Source organism: Cetorhinus maximus, chromosome 4 (assembly GCF_964194155.1).
Source record: "Cetorhinus maximus chromosome 4, sCetMax3.hap1.1, whole genome shotgun sequence".
NCBI lineage: Eukaryota > Metazoa > Chordata > Chondrichthyes > Lamniformes > Cetorhinidae > Cetorhinus > Cetorhinus maximus.
Window position 1 is genome coordinate 76,908,565 of NC_135882.1, and position 19,896 is coordinate 76,928,460.

The window sequence follows — 19,896 nt, forward strand, 5'->3', positions numbered from 1 at the left end:
CCCTGACAGCGACATCTGGATTTACGGCACATTGTGGTCATGGAGTCATAGAGGTCTACAGCACAGAAAAAGGCCCTCTGGCCCATCGAGCCTGCACCCTTCAAACAAGTACCTAACTATTCTAATCCCATTTTCCGGCACTAGGCATATAGCTTTGTATGCCATGGCATCGCAAGCGCACATCCAAATACTTCTTAAATGTTATGAGGGTTTCTGCCTCTACCACCCTTTCAGGCAGTGAGTTCCAGATTCCCACCACCCTCTGGGTAAAAACATTCTTCCTCACATCCCCTCTAAACCTCATGCCCCATACCTTAAATCTATGCCCCCTGGTTATTGATCTCTCCACCAAGACGAAAACTTCCTTCCTGCCTACCCTATCTATGCCCCTCATAATTTTATACACCTCAATCATGTCCCCCCTCAATCTCCTCCATGTGGGATTATATCACAGTCCTTCTGCCTGATTTCCATACCCATGTCTTCCCTCTCACTTGTGAACACTGACACAAAGTATTCATTTAGAACCCTACCTACGTCTTCCGGCTCCACACGCAAATTACCACTATGGTCCTTAATGGGCCCTACTCTTTCCCTAGTTATCCTCTTAATGTACTTGTAAAATAACTTTGGATTTTCCTTTATTTTACCTGCCAATGTTTTTTTCATGCCCCTTTTTTGCTCTCCTAATTTCCTTTTTAAGTTCCCCCCTACACATTCTATACTCCTCTAGGGCTTCCGCTGTTTTGAGCCCTCGGTATCTGCCATAAGCCTCCCTTTTTCTCTTTATCCAATCCTTGATATCCCTCGACATCCAGCATTCCCTGGATTTGTTGGTCCCACCCTTTGTCTTTACTGAAATATGTGGCCCTGTACTCTCCCTATTTCCTTCTTGAATGAGTCCCACTGCTCTGACGCAGATTCATCTAAAAGCAGCTGCTCCTAGTCCACTCTGGCCAAATCATATCTGGTCTTATTAAAATCAGCCTTCCCCCAATTTAGAACTCTGATTTCTGGCCCATCCTTGTCCTTTTCCATAACAACCTTGAATCTAACGGAGTTATGATCACTATCTGCAAAATGCTCCCCCACTGGTACCTCTACCACTTGCCCGGCTTCATTCCCTAAAATTAAGCCCAGGACCTCTCTTGTAGGACCTTCTACACACTGGCTTAAAAAGCTCTCCTGGATGCATTTTAAGAATTCCGCTCCCTCTAAACCTATCACACTATGACTAACCCAGTTAATGTTGGGGAAGTTGAAATCCCCCACTATTACTACCCTATTATTTTTACACTTCCCTGAAATTTGCCTACATATCTGCTCTTCTATTTCTCTCTGACTGTTTGGGGGCCTTTAGTACACTCCCAGCAATGTGATTGCTCCTTTTTTGTTTTTAAGTTCTACCCATATGGCTTCATTTGAGGAGCCTTCTAAGATGTCATCCCTCCTTACTGCTGTAATTGATTCCTTGATCAATGTTGTGATACCCCCTCCTCTTTTACCTCCTTCTCGCCTGAAGACCCTATATCCTGGAATATTGAGCTGCCAATCCTGCCCCTCTCTCAACCATATCTCTGTGACAGCAATTACATCATATTTCCATGTGTTAATTTGTACCCTCAATGCATCTGCCTTATTCGTCAGACTCCTTGCATTAAAATAAATACCATCCAACCTTGCCAAACTACCTTGTGCCTTAACTGGCCTATAATTTCTATGCCTTCCAGACTCACTTGCTCTCTCTTCTAATTTTGGCTGTGCATCTCCCCCTGCTGAACCTCCTATCAGGATTCCATTCCCCTGCCAAGTTAGTTTAAACCTTCCCCAACAGTACTTGCAAACCTTCCCGCAAAGATGTTGGTCCCATTCCGGTTCAGGTGCAACCCGTCTGCCTTATACAGGTTCCACCGCCCCCAGAAACAGACTCAATGTTCCAGAAATCTAAAGCCCTCTCTCCTGCACCATCTCTCCAGCCACGTATTCATCTGGACTAACTTTCTATGTCTATACTCACTAGCGCGTGGCACCAGAAGTAATCCAGAGATTACTACTTTTGAGGACCTGTTTTTTAATCGGCTTCCTAGCTCCCTAAATTCTGCTTGCAGGACCTCATCCCTCTTTCTACCTATGTCATTGGTACCAATATGTACCACGATCTCTGTCTGTTTGCCCACCCCCTTTAGAATGCCCTGCAGCTGCTCAGTGACATTCTTGACCCTGGCACCAGGGAGGCAACATACCATCCTGGAGCCACCAAAAGTTGCTGTCCGATTTACTCCATAATATTGGGAAACACTGTCAGCCTCACCATTATTATTAATGCAAGACCTAGGCCAATGGTCTTCTCTTTTCAGCCTCAGTGGTGTTCTGTACTATGAGCCTTTGTCCTTCATCTTGGGATTCTCCAATTAAAAGTTGCCATAAGTATTTGTTTCAGCTTTATCAATGGAGCCAGAGCTAGCTGTTAAAATCCATGATCTTGTTTTCTATAAAATCCAGTAGTATCTGACTCAGTGAGTGCCAGTTAGGGTTGCACTAATATCCCAGAGGAGTTGGGGGCAGAACATGTTCAGCCACGGTTTCGAAAGCTTCCCTTATTTTAGTTGATAATGGGTAATTAATACCGGTTGTTATTTTGGGAAGCAATGTCATGATGCCTGAATTAATTTAAGCTAGATTTCAAAACATGTTGGAGCCATCCTCCCCATGGGTTGACTGATTGACTTGGGGTTGAATTTTTTTTCGATGAACTTTGCCAAAATTGCTTCACTAATGTCATCCCTTCGGACTGCGCCCGTACGATGATCCTTTGAAGTTTATCCATATGTTTTAAACAAAGCAACAATCTTGACTGGTGGCCATTTTTGCTCGAAGGCTTGTAGTCGGGCGACAAGTTGACCACATAGTGAATGAGTATGTTTGTGCAGAAGCGTGTTTGGGTTTAAGGATATATTTTTGAAAAGCGGGAGAGTGGCGGGGCAGAGTGACCTGCGTCCTTGTGGCGGGTGTAACGCGCACGGGTTCTGGGAAATGGAGTTCACAGCTTCAGTCACTGACCGGGAGCACTGGGGCTCGACACAGAGCCAACAAAAGCGAAACAGAGCGGAGTGAGAGAGAGAAAGCTGAGGCTCTGCTCTTCCTCGGCTTGTGTGTGTGTTGCCTGCATCGACCCAGCGGTAACAGTCAGCTTACTCCTCCCTCCTAACTCCGGGGCTGAGAAATGCTGGGCAAACTCCACCCCCCAGCCTGCCCCTGGGGAGGTGGGAAGACCGGCTCCCCGCTCCCTCTTTCTCTGTGTGAACACTGCCAGGCACCGGCTCGGTGGTGGCTGCTGCTGGTTGAATAAGTGCTGAGAGGCGATGGACACCGCGGCAGCTCAGCAGCGTCTCTCACCCGTCCTGCCCGCCGACATGAGTGCGATGGCCGGCGCCCTGAGCCGCCTGCTGCCGTTCCGGTAGAGAGCAGCTGGCAAGCGGGGAATGAGTGAGTGAGTGAGCAGAGCCCGGGCTTTCCTCCCGCCATGTCCCTGCATTTCCTCACATTGTCCCTGGAGCTGTCAGTCACCGCAGCCGAGCAGCCGCCTGGAATCCACTCAACTCACCTCAGCGCCGCCCGCATCCCTCACTCCTGTGGAACCGGCAGCAGCTCCATTGCGGTTTGAATGCATTCATTCGGGGAGTGAGAGACTCCGTGACCGCGGACCACCCTCACTCATGGCTTCAAACCCCCTCCTGGAAGGTAGCGTCCTGGGCAGGCAGCCGCCCGCAGCCGGCGACCATTTCAAATGCAAAAGTTTGCCCACTTTAAATGGCTCGTGTTTGCTGTGGCCGGGAGCCCGGGAATCGGAGACGGCTCCGACCAAGAGCAGCTCGATCGCAGCATTTTCCTCCTCCGCGTCCGGCAGCGGCGGGAAGCCGGCTTCAGCTGGCGGCTCCCTGTCCTCCCCGGCCCCCCAGCCTCCCTGTGCGGCTCGGGGAAGCCGCTGCCCCGGGCTGATGTTCGGCGACTCCAGGTGTTTCCTCCTGTGCATGTGCTGCCTGACTTTCATCCAGTCCCTCATGGTGTCCGGCTACCTCAGCAGCGTTATCACCACCATGGAGAGGAGATACAACCTGAAAAGCTCCGAGTCCGGGCTCCTGGTCAGCTGCTTCGATATCGGCAGTTTGCTGGTGGTGGTTTTTATCAGTTACTTTGGGGGTCGGGGGCACAGACCACGCTGGTTGGCCGTGGGTGGTTTATTCATCGCCATCGGAGCGGCTCTCTTCACCCTCCCTCATTTCATCTCCCCACCGTATCAGATCCAGGAGTTGAACACGTCCGCCTCCAACGAGGGGCTGTGCAGCGGCCTCAATGCCACCGAGGGCAAAGACTCGGATTCCGGCTGTGTCAGCAAGGACTCTTCCAGCCATTACCACTCGCTGTATGTGGCACTTTTTGTCTGTGCTCAGTTCCTCATAGGCGTGGGCTCGACCCCCATTTACACCCTGGGGCCCACCTACCTGGACGATAATGTGAAAACAGAGAACGCATCTCTATACTTGGGTAAGTGATAACTGTACACAATCGCCTGCCCAGCTTCAAGTGCTAAAAGTAAGTGAGAGTAAGAATGCGCCAATAAGTTGTGCTGTGGAGGATAACCTGCTGGTTCGAGCCTTTCAACATGTAACTAAACCCGGTTTGTCAAAAACATTTTGAGTTTGGCTCTCTGCACAGCACATGGTCGTTTCTATTTGGCAGAATGCTGAGATAAGAAGTTTAAAGTGAATCTGGTTAACAGTGTCTTCTTCTCGCTTATGCTCTAATTTTGCTTACTGGCATTACTATGGAAATTTATTGTATCCTTTATCACCATGTTTGAATAACCTAATTGAAAATTGATCAAAAACTACTGCAGACTTAATTAATCATGTTCAAATAAATTGTGCCTATTGTTAGTCTTACAATTATGGTATATACTGAGATAATAATGCTACAAATCATTAGATTTTTGAAGAAATAAATGTTGCTTCAATTAATAGATCAAAAACAATCTTTTGTAGAAGTATAAGGAGTACTACTTGTAGAAGTTTCACTTGATGAATCTGTGTGTTTCACTGCCAATTTTATTTTTGATTTGAAGATTGTTAAATAACAGTGAGTTATTTGCAGAATTGGCCTTAATGATCTGTTCATACACACAATGCCTCCAATAATTATGTGCATTTATCATCATAGCTTTGAAATCTGGCACCATTATTTTGACTGAAGTTAAATTATTACTGTAAGATGGGAAATTTGGATTGTTAAAAAAATTATCATGAATAAAATTTGAATACAAGTATTTTCTTTGACTACCAAAGTAATATACTTGACAACACACTGTACTAAAATTCAATCTGGAGTGTACAGTAACAAATACATTAAATATTACATTTTTCCTTTGCTTCCCTGTGATTTAACAGAGTTTAATTGTTCCTTGAGGTACTCATTGAATTGGCTGAGCGTTTTCAACACTGCTAATGATTTTCAAATAAAAATAATATTATTGACTCTGATATTCTGATTATCAAAAGTTACATTTTACCCAATATATCACAAATGGCCTTGACTATGCAATAATATCCATATGACTTTGCTTCACATACTGCAACACATTCTTGGTAAAATCTGCAACATTGAGGAACTTTCACTTGCGAATGTTACCATGTATCCTATTAAAGTAATGCATGCAGAAAATTAAAAATGAATATGGTAATATAACCTATTGGTATTACAATGGCTTATTTCATATAGCAATACTTGGCAGTAATTTCATCTCAGTACCTGAGTGCAGTCACACTATTGGCAGAGCAGGGAAAGACACCCGAAAGGGCTCTTGTGCACTTCCTAGCAACAAAGTAACATTGATACGTGCCTGCCCACTTTCTTAGATGGGCAAAGATATGTAACTTGAGAAGATTTTCAGAAAAAGGAGTTGGGAGAATTTAAAAAGCTATATAGACAGTCAGTAAGAGAACCATTTGTAACTTTAGACCTTTGAAATTCTTTATGAGTTAATTTCCAATTGTGTAAAGAATTTGTGAGGCTGGTGAAGGACTGCCTATACTTATGTCTGCCTGTCAGAGCAAATGTGTCAGCAGTGATAAATGTAACACTAGCCCTGTTAAAACCATTTGTGAGACCTTTATTTTTGTTTTCAAACTTCATTGCTTCAATATTCTGTGTGTTTAGTTTTCACGTGGAGATTGTTGAATTACTTTCCTTTCATGGATTTAACACAAATTCAATTGCTCGACTTCATTGATGTGAAGTGCTTTCTGTCCTTTGTGCAAACTGCCAACAGGAAATACAAAAATAGATGTTATCCTCTTATACCGGTCAGGGAAATCCAACTGGTTGGACTTTCTAATATCACAGCAAGAACACATGTCATGCTAAATTCAGTATGGAAGATGTAGTATGGCTAAGTTAAAAGCCCTTTTCTCATAAAGATGTTGAATATATCTTAGGGTTTCTGCACTTATAGGATCGAGTTATGTATGTTCTTAGTTTGTAATTGTTGATAACAATGAAATAAATCAGCTACTTTCATGCTGTTGGCAGAAACAGTAAAGCCACTATGAGGTAAATTTCACACCATAATGCAGTATTTCCCTTCATTAAAGCCGGAGTTACTTTATGTGTTTAAGCATAGTCTGCTTCGTAATTTTGCATTTTAATTATAAACTGTGACAGAATAAGATACCATTCTTCTTGTGACTGTGAAAAATCTATATTTTCTTTCCTCTCTTTGAGAGACTGAACAGCTGCAGGTATAGATCTTTGTGGAACATAGATGCTCATAACAGCTGAGAAATTTGTCAAGCCTGAGTGATCAAAGCCATTCAAATTAATAACCATGACTCAGAAGGTCCTAGATGTTTTTTAGTACAGATAGTCCATCACTGAGGCAGCCCATTAGCACAGTACTAATTGTAAACTAGTTCACAGAAATTACCTTTACGTATTAGTAGAATATTTAGACAAAACATGCATGTTAGGAACAGACGTTAATGAAAGCAGCTTAGATTTGCATGAGAAACATTACTTTGGAATTATGATGTGCATTACAAGCAACAATGGTAACAGTTCAGTCAACAAGCTAGCTACCCAGATACACATTAAATGCATATTTGTGATCACTGCAGCTAAACTCTTAATAAAACACAGAAGCATGAAAGCATGTTTGCGGTATCCTCATTTCTTTGTTTGAGTAGAGTAATGAAATAATTACTATCAGTTGTTACAGAATTCTTATTGATGTTTGATGATACACTGTGGTTGATCAATGAATGACTAACTGAGCAATATTCATAGATACTTTCTTCCTCTACTAGTTGTCCGCACTATTTTGCCTTGTAACACATGTATTATAGTGTGTGCAGTATCCAGTGTGTTGGTTATAAAACTGTTTTTGGTTCCTGTAGAATGTGAAGGTTGGAAATGGGCTTTTACAACACTGATCCAATTTAAAAGATGACAATAACAATAGCTGATTTGTCAATAATTTCTACTGGTTAATCAACAAAGTACGAAAACAGTAATGTGCAAAGAGTGATCTATGATACATGGACCAAAATTAAATATAACTAGAAAATATTCCAGTAATCAGAGGTGGTGCTAGTATTTAACTCATAAAACTCAATAAGTGGTATGAGGAAGAAATTTGTTTTGGCAGATATTTTCCAAGTTAAATTCTGTTTAAATATTTGAAAGAACAGAGGAGTCAGATGTGGCAATATTTTACAGCCAGAAAGCACCAGCAGGAGAGAAATTAGTTTATAAATTCCTTGAATCTTCCTTAAATCTATGTCCAAAATCATGCAAAGTTCTTGAATGATTTTGGGAGTGCTAGTTTTCACTAGAAACACAGCTAAGTTGATTTTTATGTTTTGTTCACTCCCATTATAATGTGGAACTGGAGGAGAAAGTGGAAGCTTTGCCAATTTTGATGGTCATGAACGTGTTTTATGAGTGTCATTTTGATTTATAACTATCCAGATGATATAAATTACCTCAATAGAATATAGTTTGTATTTTCATCAAAATTGTAAATGTCAGAATAAGATGCAAAAAGGTTTACCAGCTTCTTGTGTAAGTAAATGTGTAATAACTGTCATGGAGTGATAGCATTTTGACACACCTGCTATTGCATGAGTCCTAGACAACTTAAAAAGGACTCTGCAATAACCTTTGAACTAATTGTTATTTTGCATATAATGGTCTGATGTGTTGTTTATTATGATGCTGTACATTCAAAAGAACAATATTAATCTAGCCAAGTCTTGAGATACCAGGACCTGAAGATCTGTATCCCACTAAAAGTTGATGCTACCAGGAGCAGAAGGGCTAGAAAGGGGCAGAAAAGTGGAGGGAGAAAACTTAGCCCACTCATTTGTCTTACAGTTCTCTTAACAGAATCGGCTTTGTTTTATAAAATTACAAAAAATAATAGACAGGTGAAGACACATTGGTCCATTCAGTCTTTCCCACACAATATTGATACCTTAGGCAGGATTTTCTCTGCAGACTTCTGAACTCTGCCACCTGGCTCAAATAGGGATCCGAAGCCCTCACTCTGAGTGACTGATTCCTACAAAGTGGTTTTGCCTGAATTGGCCAATTAATGGTTAGGGAGCTGGCTGGCTGTCCAATTAAAGATGGCAGTGGGGGGTGGAGTAGGGTGCCCTCGAAACTGGAGGGCTAATAGGAGGTCCTCCAATTTAGAAGGGCAAGAAACTTCCTTTGCACGTAAGTGAGGGAGAGGGCACACAAAGCAAAGATGCCCTCTCTTCACCTTTTAAAAATTTAAAGTAAAAACAATAGATTCAGCACCTGACCATCATTGTTAGGGGGGAATCCATCCGCTGGCCAGCCTGTGGATGCAGCTGAACCCAGGCAGGCAGGAAGGGCCTCTAATATAAAATAAGTACAGAAAATGCTGGAAAAACTCAGCAGGTCTGGCAGCATCTGTGGAGAGAGAAACAGAGTTAACGTTTCGAGTCTGAACGACTCTTCTCTAAGCCTGCCTGGAGCACTGGTCTCCTGATTTGCCGCTGGGAAGCTGTCTCCAGGCAGTGAAACTGTCCCCCGCCACTTGTGGGGACTTCAAAGAAAATTCCTGTCAGCTTCCAACAATTGGCCTTAACTGGCCATTAGCTAGTTCAATCAGCTACCTGGTGCTGCCTTGCTTGGACACCCCCCCCCCCCCCCCCCCACACACACACACACACACACACACACACACATTATTCCTCTGGAAAAATGGCTCGGGGTGGGGTAGAGCCAGGGAACTGGCATGTCGGCAGATCCTGCAAATCTCTGTGCCCGCCTATCTGTCTCTGTTCCCGATGGGGCCTTAAAATCCAGTCTCTTGTGTATCACAATATATACACTCCACCCAAAACCATGTGATCCCGTGAGAGAGGCTAAAACCCAGGCCAGTTTACGGGAAAACATCTGGGAAATGCCTCTCTGATCCATCTAAGCAATCAAAACTAATCCATCAATATCTTGCATTTATATAATGTCTTTAACGTAATCAAATGCCCCAAAGCATTTCACGAGAGTGTTATAAAGCAAACTTTATACTGAGCCACACATTAGAGCAAATGGCCAAAAGTTTGGCCAAAGCGAGGTTTTAAAGACCATCTTAAAGCAGGAAAGTGAAGTAGAAAGATGGAGAGATTTCGGGAGGGTATTCCAGATCTTAGGGGCTAGGCTGCTGAAGTCATAGGCACCAGTGATGGAGTAATTAAAATCAGGGATGCTCAACAGATCAGAATTAGTTGAGCACAGACATCTCAGAAGGTTGTAGGGCTGAAGAAGATTACAGAGATATGGAAGGATGAGGCATACAGGGATTTGAAAACAAGGATAAGCATTTTAAAATCAAGGCATTGTTTGACTGGGAGCAAATGTAGGTCACCAAACACTAGGGTGATGGGTGAACAGGACTTGCTATGAATAAGGACTTACTGTGAATAAGTCTACCTCAATAACTACAATGTTTTATAGCAGGAATTAGTCTAATGACCTTCCTCTGCAACCTTTCAAGAACCTCAATAGCACCCACCATGTGAGGAGACCAAAACTGGACCATGTACCAAATGAGGCCTGACTAAGGTCCGGTGCAAGGACAAAATCGGATGCTTGTCATATAATCAATTATCCTGTGAATGCATCTTAACACCATATTCACTGTAGCTATTGCTTCACAGAATTACTTAATATACATTTAGAGATATATGCACTAGAATATCCAAATCTCTTCCCTTTGCCACCTTCTTTGCCGCTTTTCCCTGAAGGGTGTGTGTATGTTAAGCATTTGCCTGGCACTTGTCCAGATTAAACATAATTTTCCATTCATGAGCCTAATCCCATGAAATATCAAGATCCACCTGAAGACATTGAGCATTGTCTACAGTCCCACCATTCACACAGATCTTAAATTTATCTACAAGTTTGCAGATTGTGCCTTCAATACCTACAACTTGATTATTAATAAAAATAATATAAGCAAATGTTCCACCACTGATCCCTGTAGGACACCAATGGCCTCCAAACAGATTCAGATTCACCTAGATCTATTTTTTAATGAAATCCTTCCAGACAATTTTCAAGAATCTTCAGCCAGAAGTGTTGAGTGGATGATCCATCTCAGCCTCCTCCGGAGGTTCCCATCATCACAGATGCCAGTCTTCAGCCAATTCAATTCACTCCATGTGATAGCAAGAAATGCTGAAGGCACTAGGTATTGCAAAGGCTATGGGCCCTGACAACATTCCAGCAAAAGTGCTGAAGACTTGTGGTTCAGAACTTGCCATGCCCCTAGCCAAGCTGTTCCAGTACAGCTACAACACTGGCATTTACCTGGCAATATGAAAACATGCCCAGGTATGTTCTGTACAGAAGAAGCAGGACAAATCAAACCCAGCCAATTACCACCCCATCAGTCTACTCTCGATCATCAGTATAGTGATGGAAGGGGTCATCAACAGTGCTATCAAGCGGCACTTGCTTAGCAATAACCTGCTCACTAACGCTCAGTTTGGGTTTTGCCAGGGCCACTTGGGTCCTGACCTTATTACAGCCTTGGTTCGAAAATGGACAAAAGAGCTGAACTCCAGAGGTGAGGAGAGAGCGGCTGCCCTTGATCTCAGGGCAGCATTTGACTGAGTGTGGCATCAAGGAGCCCTAGCAAAACAGGGTTCAATGGGAATTGGGAAACTCTCCGCTGGTTAGAGTCATACCTAGCATAAAGGAAGATGGTTGTGGCTGTTGGAGGTCAGTCATCTTAGTTCCAGGGCATCACTGCAGGAGTTCGTCAGGGTCATGTCCTAGGCCCAACAATCTTCAGCTGCTTCACAAATGACATCCCTCTATCATAAGGTCATAAGTGGGGATGTTTGCTGATGATTGCACAATATTCAGCACTATTCACAACTCCTCAGATGCTGAAGCAGTCCATGTCCAAATGGTGCAAGACCTGGACAGTATCCAGGCTTGGGCTGACAAGTGGCAAGTAACATTTGCATCACACAAGAGCCAGGCGACCACCTCCAACAAGGGGGGATCTAACCATCACCCCTTCAATGCCATTACCATCGCTGAATCCCCCACTGTCAACGTTCTTGGGTTACCATTGACCAGAAACTGAATTGGACTAGCCATATAAATACTTATGGCTGCAATAACAGGTTAGAGGCTGGGAGTCCTGCGGCGAGTAACTCACCTCCTGACTCCCCAAAGCCTGTCCACCATCTACAAGGCTCAAGTCAGAAATGTGATGTAATATGATCCATTTGCCTGGATGAGTGTAGCTCCAACAACACCCAAGAAGCTTGCCACCATCCAGGACAAAGCAGCCTGCTTGATTGGCACCTCGTCCACAAACGTTCACTCCCTCCACCACCGACGCACAGTCGCAGCAATGTGTACTATCGACAAGGTGCACTGCAGGAATTCACCAAGCCTCCTTGGACAGCACCTTCCAAACCCACAACCACTACCATTTAGAAGGATAAGGGCAGCGGATAGATGGGAACACCACGGCCTGGAAGTTCCCCTCCAAGTCATTCACCATCCTGATTTGGAAATATATCGCCATTCCTTCACTGTCGCTGGGTCAAAATCCTGGAATTCCCTAACAACACTGTAGGTGTACCTACACCACATGGATTGCAGTGGTTCAAGAAGGGAGTTCACCACCACCTTCTCAAGGGCAATTAGGGATATGCAATAAATGCTGGCCTGGCCAGTGACACTATATAACATGAGTGAATAAAAAAAACTTCTCAATTCCAGCTCAGTATGCTACCACTACTATTAGAGACTTCAATCTTGTAGTGAGGCCTTTTATGTGGTATTTCATCAAAAGTCTTTTGGAATCTAAGACGATGCCTATCCCTTCCACCATCTTGGTGACTTTTTCAAACAAATTCAATCAGATTTGCATGACATGGCCTTTTATGAAACCATGCTGGTTGCCCTAATATGTCCTCTACTATTCAAAAATAATCACAAAATGATTCCCAGAATAAGCTCTTGCTATTACTGATGCCAGGTTAATGGGCCTGTAGTTACCCAGGTCAGTCATGTCACCTTTTGTGGACAACAGTAGCATCTTTCACATCGACGGGAACTATTCCAAAGTGCAGTAAGCTATTATAAATATGGGCTAAGGACTCACACAGCACCTGTCCCACCCCTCTGAGGACCTTGGATAGGTCAGCCCAGCTGCTCACTTTTAAGTTCTTAATTCTGTCTAAAACAATATGTTTGTCTGTTTTAGTGTTACAAGTTTAATTATTAAAATCATTCAATTCTAACAGTCAAGCACTGTCTTCAGGAATGAAAACCGATTTGAAGTACCCATTTAATATTTCCAGCATTTCCAATGTTACCTATCCTTGAATATTTTCCAATGACTCAATACTGTCTTTGACAGTTCTGATTCTTCACATAACTGAAAAAGTTTTTTCTGTTACTTCCACATTTGGCCATGACCCTCTTTATGCTTATTTAAGAAAAACCTTCATTTTCTTGTGGAGAAGCTTGAGCTATAAAAGCTGTAAAATCAAATTAAATGTAAGTATGAGACTTCTGAATTCCTCAAAAAGTTGTGTTTCATTTAAGAAGTCAATTCATGAACTTCAGAATAAATTAGTTGTAATTTTGAATATATTGACATTTACAGTTTGAGATTAAAGCACAGTGGTGTTTTAACCTGAGTGGTTTGAGTATGTAGGGGTAATGTTCAATAGGTATCTGGCTATTTAGCAATGATAATATGGGTGTTTGAAGCCTAAGAATTGAGTTTTGGTCTATCTGTTTGGGTCCTCACTGGAAATATGCTTGGCACCCATTTTGGCTGGCCTTTTTTTTGGACGTATCCCACATGAGTGCATATGAGAAATTAGCTTGTGCCTATTTAATATATTCGAAATTATTTTTTAATATTTGCTTGTTTAAGGACATAAATGCCATTGTTATGCCATTATAGCTGAAAGAGGAGGACATGCAGCTGGTAAGAGCCAAGAGGCCTATTTGCAGCTGCAGAGTGAAGGAGCAGAATCTTGCAAGTGGCTTTACCCCACTGGAGTGTTCACGCCAAGGATTTCATATCTACCATTCAATGAGGAGCAGTGTGTGAGTGGACCCTGGTTTACCAGGGAAACCATCACAGAACTGTATCACCTGCCATAGGACCAACTGTAACCGCACTAGATCAGCACTGGACTAGAACCGCACTAGAACCGCACTGACCAACCGCACTAGATCATAGTCTTCTTGTCTATAGCTCTTTAAGTAACTGATCTCGAATTTTTATAGACTGGAGTCATTCCAGGCTGCATCAAGTAACATGAGCAACATTAGACAATCTTCTGTGGGGGCCTGTATCAAGTAGGTGACAGAATGTGCAATTCACTCAATTCAATAATTTCATTTCCTTTCTTGTGGAGGCTGCGAAGCAGGATGACAGAGCTCTAACCTTTGCTAGGATTCTAGACTTCACCTAGGTGCAGGGCATCATTGACTGTACATACACAGCTACACATGCTCTCAACAGACGACCCTGGAATATATGTGAACAGGAAGGACTTCCACTAGCTGAACTTGTAGTTGGCATGAGATGAAATGCATGCATCATGCAGGTCGGTGCCAAGCATCCTGGCAGATGTCATGATGCCTTCATTCTCCACCAGTCTTCAATTCTCCATTTCTTTTTACCAAACCATCTGTTGAAACACTGACTACTTGGAGACCAGCCCATTTTTAGCAAACAGGGCTTGTAACATCTGTTGGGAATCCATGTACCGATGTCATGCATTCACTAGAACTCTGATAGAGCAAATCATTAACTTGTACAAACAATCCATTTGCTGGACAGTTCAGAAACTTTCCTGTGGTACAGCCCCTAGAGAATCTCCATTTTGTGCTGCATAATCCACAACTTCAGCCATGCAAGGTAGCCAACCTATAGAGTCACCTGCAAGGGAAGATATAGAGATGGAGAAACATGAAGAACAGGAAAACACAACGGATGATGGAAGAGGAGCAAGGTTACCACCAGCTACAAGAGCTCTTTGACAGCACGTCAGCAAGGAGTTTTCAGCCAAATAATTCCTATTCCCTGCACCAACACATTCCTGAGGTTGGTCTGACCACTTCCACTATCCCTAAGATGGCACTTAACATAAACACCAGAAGGGACTTTCAGCCAAATCTTGTTGCCTGATCAACAGAAAATCCCCAATCAAACCCTGCACACCACGAATTGTGTACACAGCTGAATTGACAATAAACATTACCACTTCCATAAACTATTATGTGCCCTGGTGCAAGCCCTTAGGGCCTGACTTTAGTCCCATGCTATCTATTCCGGTACACTTATGAAGTGCATCTCCAGTAGCTTCAGCATGGAAGCGGAAGGCTGTAACCAGAGAAGGTGCACTGATCTGTAGGAGGGCAGACTGCATGAAGAGTGTTACAGCACAAAGGCCCTATCCCTGCCTCCATGAAAACTCTGGAGTGTAGATTTTGAATGATTGGGCTATCTGGCAGGGGCTTTGCATCCTTAAGCAGTGAACAAAAGCTCCTGCTCCCTGGTTATCTCCTCTACCAGAATTTTCACGACACTGCCTGAGAAACGAGGGCTTCAGTTTCATACATTTTGCTTTTAGCTGCAGCACATTTGTGATTCATTACTCATTAAAAGCACTTCCCCTATAAGTTGCCTTTTAACTGTGGGAGCCCTACTGAATATCCTATCTCGGCCAATTGGTGAGCTGTCAACTACAAACATGACTAATGCAACTATCTCCCTCTTAATATGGAAATGAAACTCAAAGTGGTATATGCCTCATATCAGTGGGTCTGGGCAGGCATAGCAGATGCCCTGACTGTTTTATGCCCACTTAGGTACTAATTGAAAATTGCCTCCTGTCTCCTTTCTGCAAAGAATCTGGTGCATTAAGATTAATGGACAGAAAACCATGGACAGTGTAACATTGAGCACCTCTAAAGTGCCTAGAACACAGGATGAACGTATTTTACAATACTGACAGTAAGACATCCTTGAAAGGAAACTTGACATGACAAAAATGTTATTCTGCAGTACTGGGGAATATGCCTATGTGAGAGCAGGTGGGTGAATGAATGAATGTGAAGATAAAAAGGATAATACCATGGTTTTGAGGATGGACCTCTGACCTCTTGGTCTCCTGCCACCTACTCTATGTACCTTTCTCCTGAAAGCAGAGTGAAAAGAGTCAAGTGGTAGAATGATGAAGCTGAGAAAAAATGTGTTGCCTAATTATTCAGCCCAACACCATCTTTGGTGTGTGCATGAATGTACAATATATAGGGATATTGGATTGATGTTGTTGCTTTCCACATTCAGTGGCCCACAGAACCAATGTATTAGCATGGCAACAATACAGATCGCTATATTCATTTGAAAAGTAGCTGAATATTCAGACTATTCAATCACATGAACTGTCACAACTGCTTCTGTTCCTGGCACAGCACCCGTGCATGCATACTGGCACCAGGTGGAGCCATGGCTGATTTTTATTTACCTCTAACATAGACGCTGAGTTTACTTGCAACAGATCTACCAGTGTCCCAGGTTAAGCTGAGACAGGGATTAAATCTGCAAGCTTCTTTGCTGGCACAACTCAACTCCTTATTGCAGACACTCACTGACGAGCCTCCTATTGGTGGAGGATTGCCCAAAAATTTTATCAGGAAAAATTGCCATGACAACTCAGGAGAAAGCAATCACAAAGTGTTGTGACCGGAAGAGTAATGACACCTGGAAAACACTAATAATTAATTAGGTAGGTTAAGTGACATTACTGTAGGAGCTGTTGGTTACAAGCATTTAACTTTAATACAGTTCCAATCCTTTCCATAAAATCCTTTGAGGCCTGAGGGAAAACTGTGATTCAGTGCTATCGGCGGACTGTAGCAAAACCAAACATACTTGGTTACTTTTTCATGATTTCAAAACGTAAACAGCAGTACTTCTTTGGATCGTGATATCTCGTTGAAAGCAAATGCACTTTTTGAAGGACGAAACTGTATAATCTCGACATTATTTTCGTGGATGAAAGCAGTTTCAATTCTTCAGTTGTTTTGGTATTTCCCTGCTTATTTTGTAATACAGTCATCAATACCAAAGGAACTTAGCTAAACCACCCAGAGAGAATACACACTGTCATGTGGCATTTAACTGTCCATTCTGGCAATTTAAGGGGTGAAATTGTGAAGCACAGGTCTTGTGCCAGAAGCACATTAAGAACTTATTTTCTGGGATATTTTGATTTACCAGGGGTGTGAGTACAGAGCTACAAAAATATATGTAAATTAAGGCAGGACTTCACTGCCTCAAAAGTCCCTGTGCTGTGCATTGGGAACTCAAAGTCACTGCTGTGTGCCATATGACTTTCAATCTTTGTCTTTCAATTTGTATCTGTGTCTGTGGCCTACCTTGTATTCTGAGAATTTTGGCCCCAGAATTGCTTGGTTGTTCCAGCAGATTCCTTTGGGGCAATTTTTACCTAATCTGCTCATTGGGAAGCTGACAGAATTAGTAGTTTCAGACTCTGCCCAATTTTACTTTCCATTGAAATCAAAGGGGGATAATATTCGACAGAGTGTAAAGCTGGCATTCCACCTGATCCCATCAATATCCTGCATGGGGCGGGGGTTTTAGTTTAAAATGGTCCCATACTTGCAACTTGAGTCCACTGGAACTGACGAGACCCTAAAAAAGGTAAGTTTTAAATTGTTTTTGTGTGGCTTATAGAGTATGAATGCACCTCTGGCCCCTCCCCACAAAAAATAATCTGGCATACTGCCACTCAGATCTTTCCCCACCACCCCACCCGCCCGAAGTTGCCTTGATGCCCACTGGGTAGCCTCTGGGCTATCTGATATTGTATTGGCCTGAACCCGGTGAGCTGTGTTGGGATGTGGTTTAACTAAATAAGGCCTGAGCCTCAACAACGGCTCCAAACTCTTCGCGGTCAGAATTCTGCTGATCAGCTGCCCTACAGTTAAAATTGGCCGTCATCATTCACTTTTCCATTTTTAAAATTCTTTCATGGGATGTGGGTATTGCTGGCTAGGCCTCCATTTACTGCCCATCCCAAATTGCCCTTGAGAAAAGCGATGGAAGTCTGCCTCGATGTTGGCACGTTGTTGTATGATTCTTCCTGAGAAATATTCACACTGATCAGCTAGACATCAGTAATTGAATGACATGCCATCTGCTGTCAGGCGCTACGCTCCATGCACAAACTGTTGAAGCTGCTTACTGGTGGCTGTCGTGGCACTGCTACATTAAATAATTGCAAGTCTGTCTGCCTCATGGGTGTGGTAATGCTGGCTCAAAACTATAACTATGTGGGAGCGGAACGTCAGCCCCTTTTTTGGTGCTGTAGACTGAAGCCTACTGTTAACCAAGTCAAAGCAGTTAATTTTTTTTAAACAAAACCCATGCCGTATAAACATGATGAGCTACATCAGGAAGCCCTGATTAGGTGACTCCAAGATTGGATTCAGAAAGTCTGAAGATTGGAGGTTGAACTAAAGGCTGAGTGAGGATGGTGAAGGTTCCATCCTTTTAACATCCTGGGAAAGAATGAGATGGACATAGGATGCCAACTCCATCTCTGTGTGTCTGGACAGGAAGTACCGGCATGCTACTTGACATCACATCTGAGCCCAAACATCCTTTCACCCAACTTCTAATTATGTGGACTTCCAGCAAGGGTCACTGCAAGTGATGCAGGAGCATTATGCTGATCAATTTTTCCACCCCTACTTGCTGATTTGAGACCATTTGTAGAAACACCCTGTCCACCAAATTAGTAACGGTAAATTCAACAACATTTACATAGCACCTTCAGCATAACAAAAACTTCAATGTACTACATGGGGTAAGAATGATGGGAGGAATATTAGAAGATTTAATGGCAATAATCAGAGGCATGGTCAAAGCGAAAGGGGAGTAAACTGGATAGCCCCTGAAAACAACCATGGGGATCGTAATGCACAATTAATACCCTGTATCCTCAAAGGGCAGGTGGCCCTCCAGACACACAATGAGAAGGCAGAGGGAACAAATAGTTATGGAGATCAATAAGTGATCAATCAATGAGTGGGCAAGATCAGTGACTGTTTCTTCAAATGTTATAACCTACTAACTGCACCAGTAGTCTCTCACACTGCTCAATTCACCACATCCCCATCACTGACCTAAAAACAAATCTCTATCCATCAGGGTTCATACGTGACATTCATGTGCTTCACCTCACCTCACACACTTAACACTGTTGCAGGCTTCACACTCACTCACAGCTCATATACACTGCCAGCTATTCAACCATGACAGCCATACTGCTCAAACATATTGCACAAGACTCACTGACACATCTCTGTCTTTCAGGAGAACGTGGCACATAGCTGGAGAAAGCATGAGCTAACTGGCGGGGAGGAGGCACACCTGCACATTCTAACCCCCATGGAGGAGGTGGCGCTGTTCGTTATGTGAAGGGCCATTGCTGAGGCAAAGGCCACCAATGGGGCTGAAGCCATTGGAGTTGGAGATATTCTTCAACCTAATTTTCCTTCTTGTATCCCACTTCTCCCTCATCATCCAGTCTCTTTTGAGTTGCAACCTGCTGATGGTGTAAGAATACACTTCGTATTTTCTCATCTCCCCTTACCACGACCTAGCCCTTGTTCCTTTTTCATTTCAGGTAATCAAGAACTGCAACCTGGCTAGGCAGTGGAGAAAGAACATGAAGACAGTGAAGACAGTCACAGCCACTAGTTAAGATACTTCATGTAATTGAGGAAAGTTTAGAGGTGGGATTAGCATGTGGCGGGACTCTGGGCACAAATGCACTGCAGCCAGGGAAGTGGGAAAGGAAAGCACAGGTGGCAGCTCACGGGAGGACAAGGGAGCACATAAGCTCTGCTGCAGAGGACTCAGATGATAACTTTGGGGCAGGCACCGAAGACTTTTGGATGTGCACACCTAAATGCTTGGTACACTGAAAAGCCTGCCAGAAAGCCTGCGTTCAATGTCAGGGTGTATGGAGGAGGAAGGTTCAGCACAGGGTTTTGCACAGAGTTTGGAATCCATCCTTTCCAAGGCAGAATGGTTGGTCACCTCCATCAACGTCCTCTGCACCCAACCATGATGCAATGTCTGATGTTCTATGTCTCAGCTGTCATTGCAACATAAGCAGCATTCACCCAAATTCTGAGTGCTACAGTAGAAACTCAGACTTCTAACATGCAATCTCAGCTTGCAGCCAGGGAAGCTCAGACTGCTGACATCATGGCTCTGGATACCAG

General features: G+C 43.3%; 1 protein-coding gene across 1 annotated transcript in view; it reads left to right on the top strand.

Annotated features, from left to right (window-relative positions):
• Positions 1-695: 695 nt before the first annotated feature.
• Positions 696-19,896, top strand: part of slco5a1 (solute carrier organic anion transporter family member 5A1) — a 235,222-nt gene continuing 216,021 nt past the window's right edge. Inside the window, exon 1 of the mRNA XM_078540359.1 lies at positions 696-4,545. Coding sequence (XP_078396485.1) covers positions 3,717-4,545 — 829 coding nt within the window. The 5' untranslated portion in view covers positions 696-3,716. The remainder of the gene's footprint in view (positions 4,546-19,896) is intronic.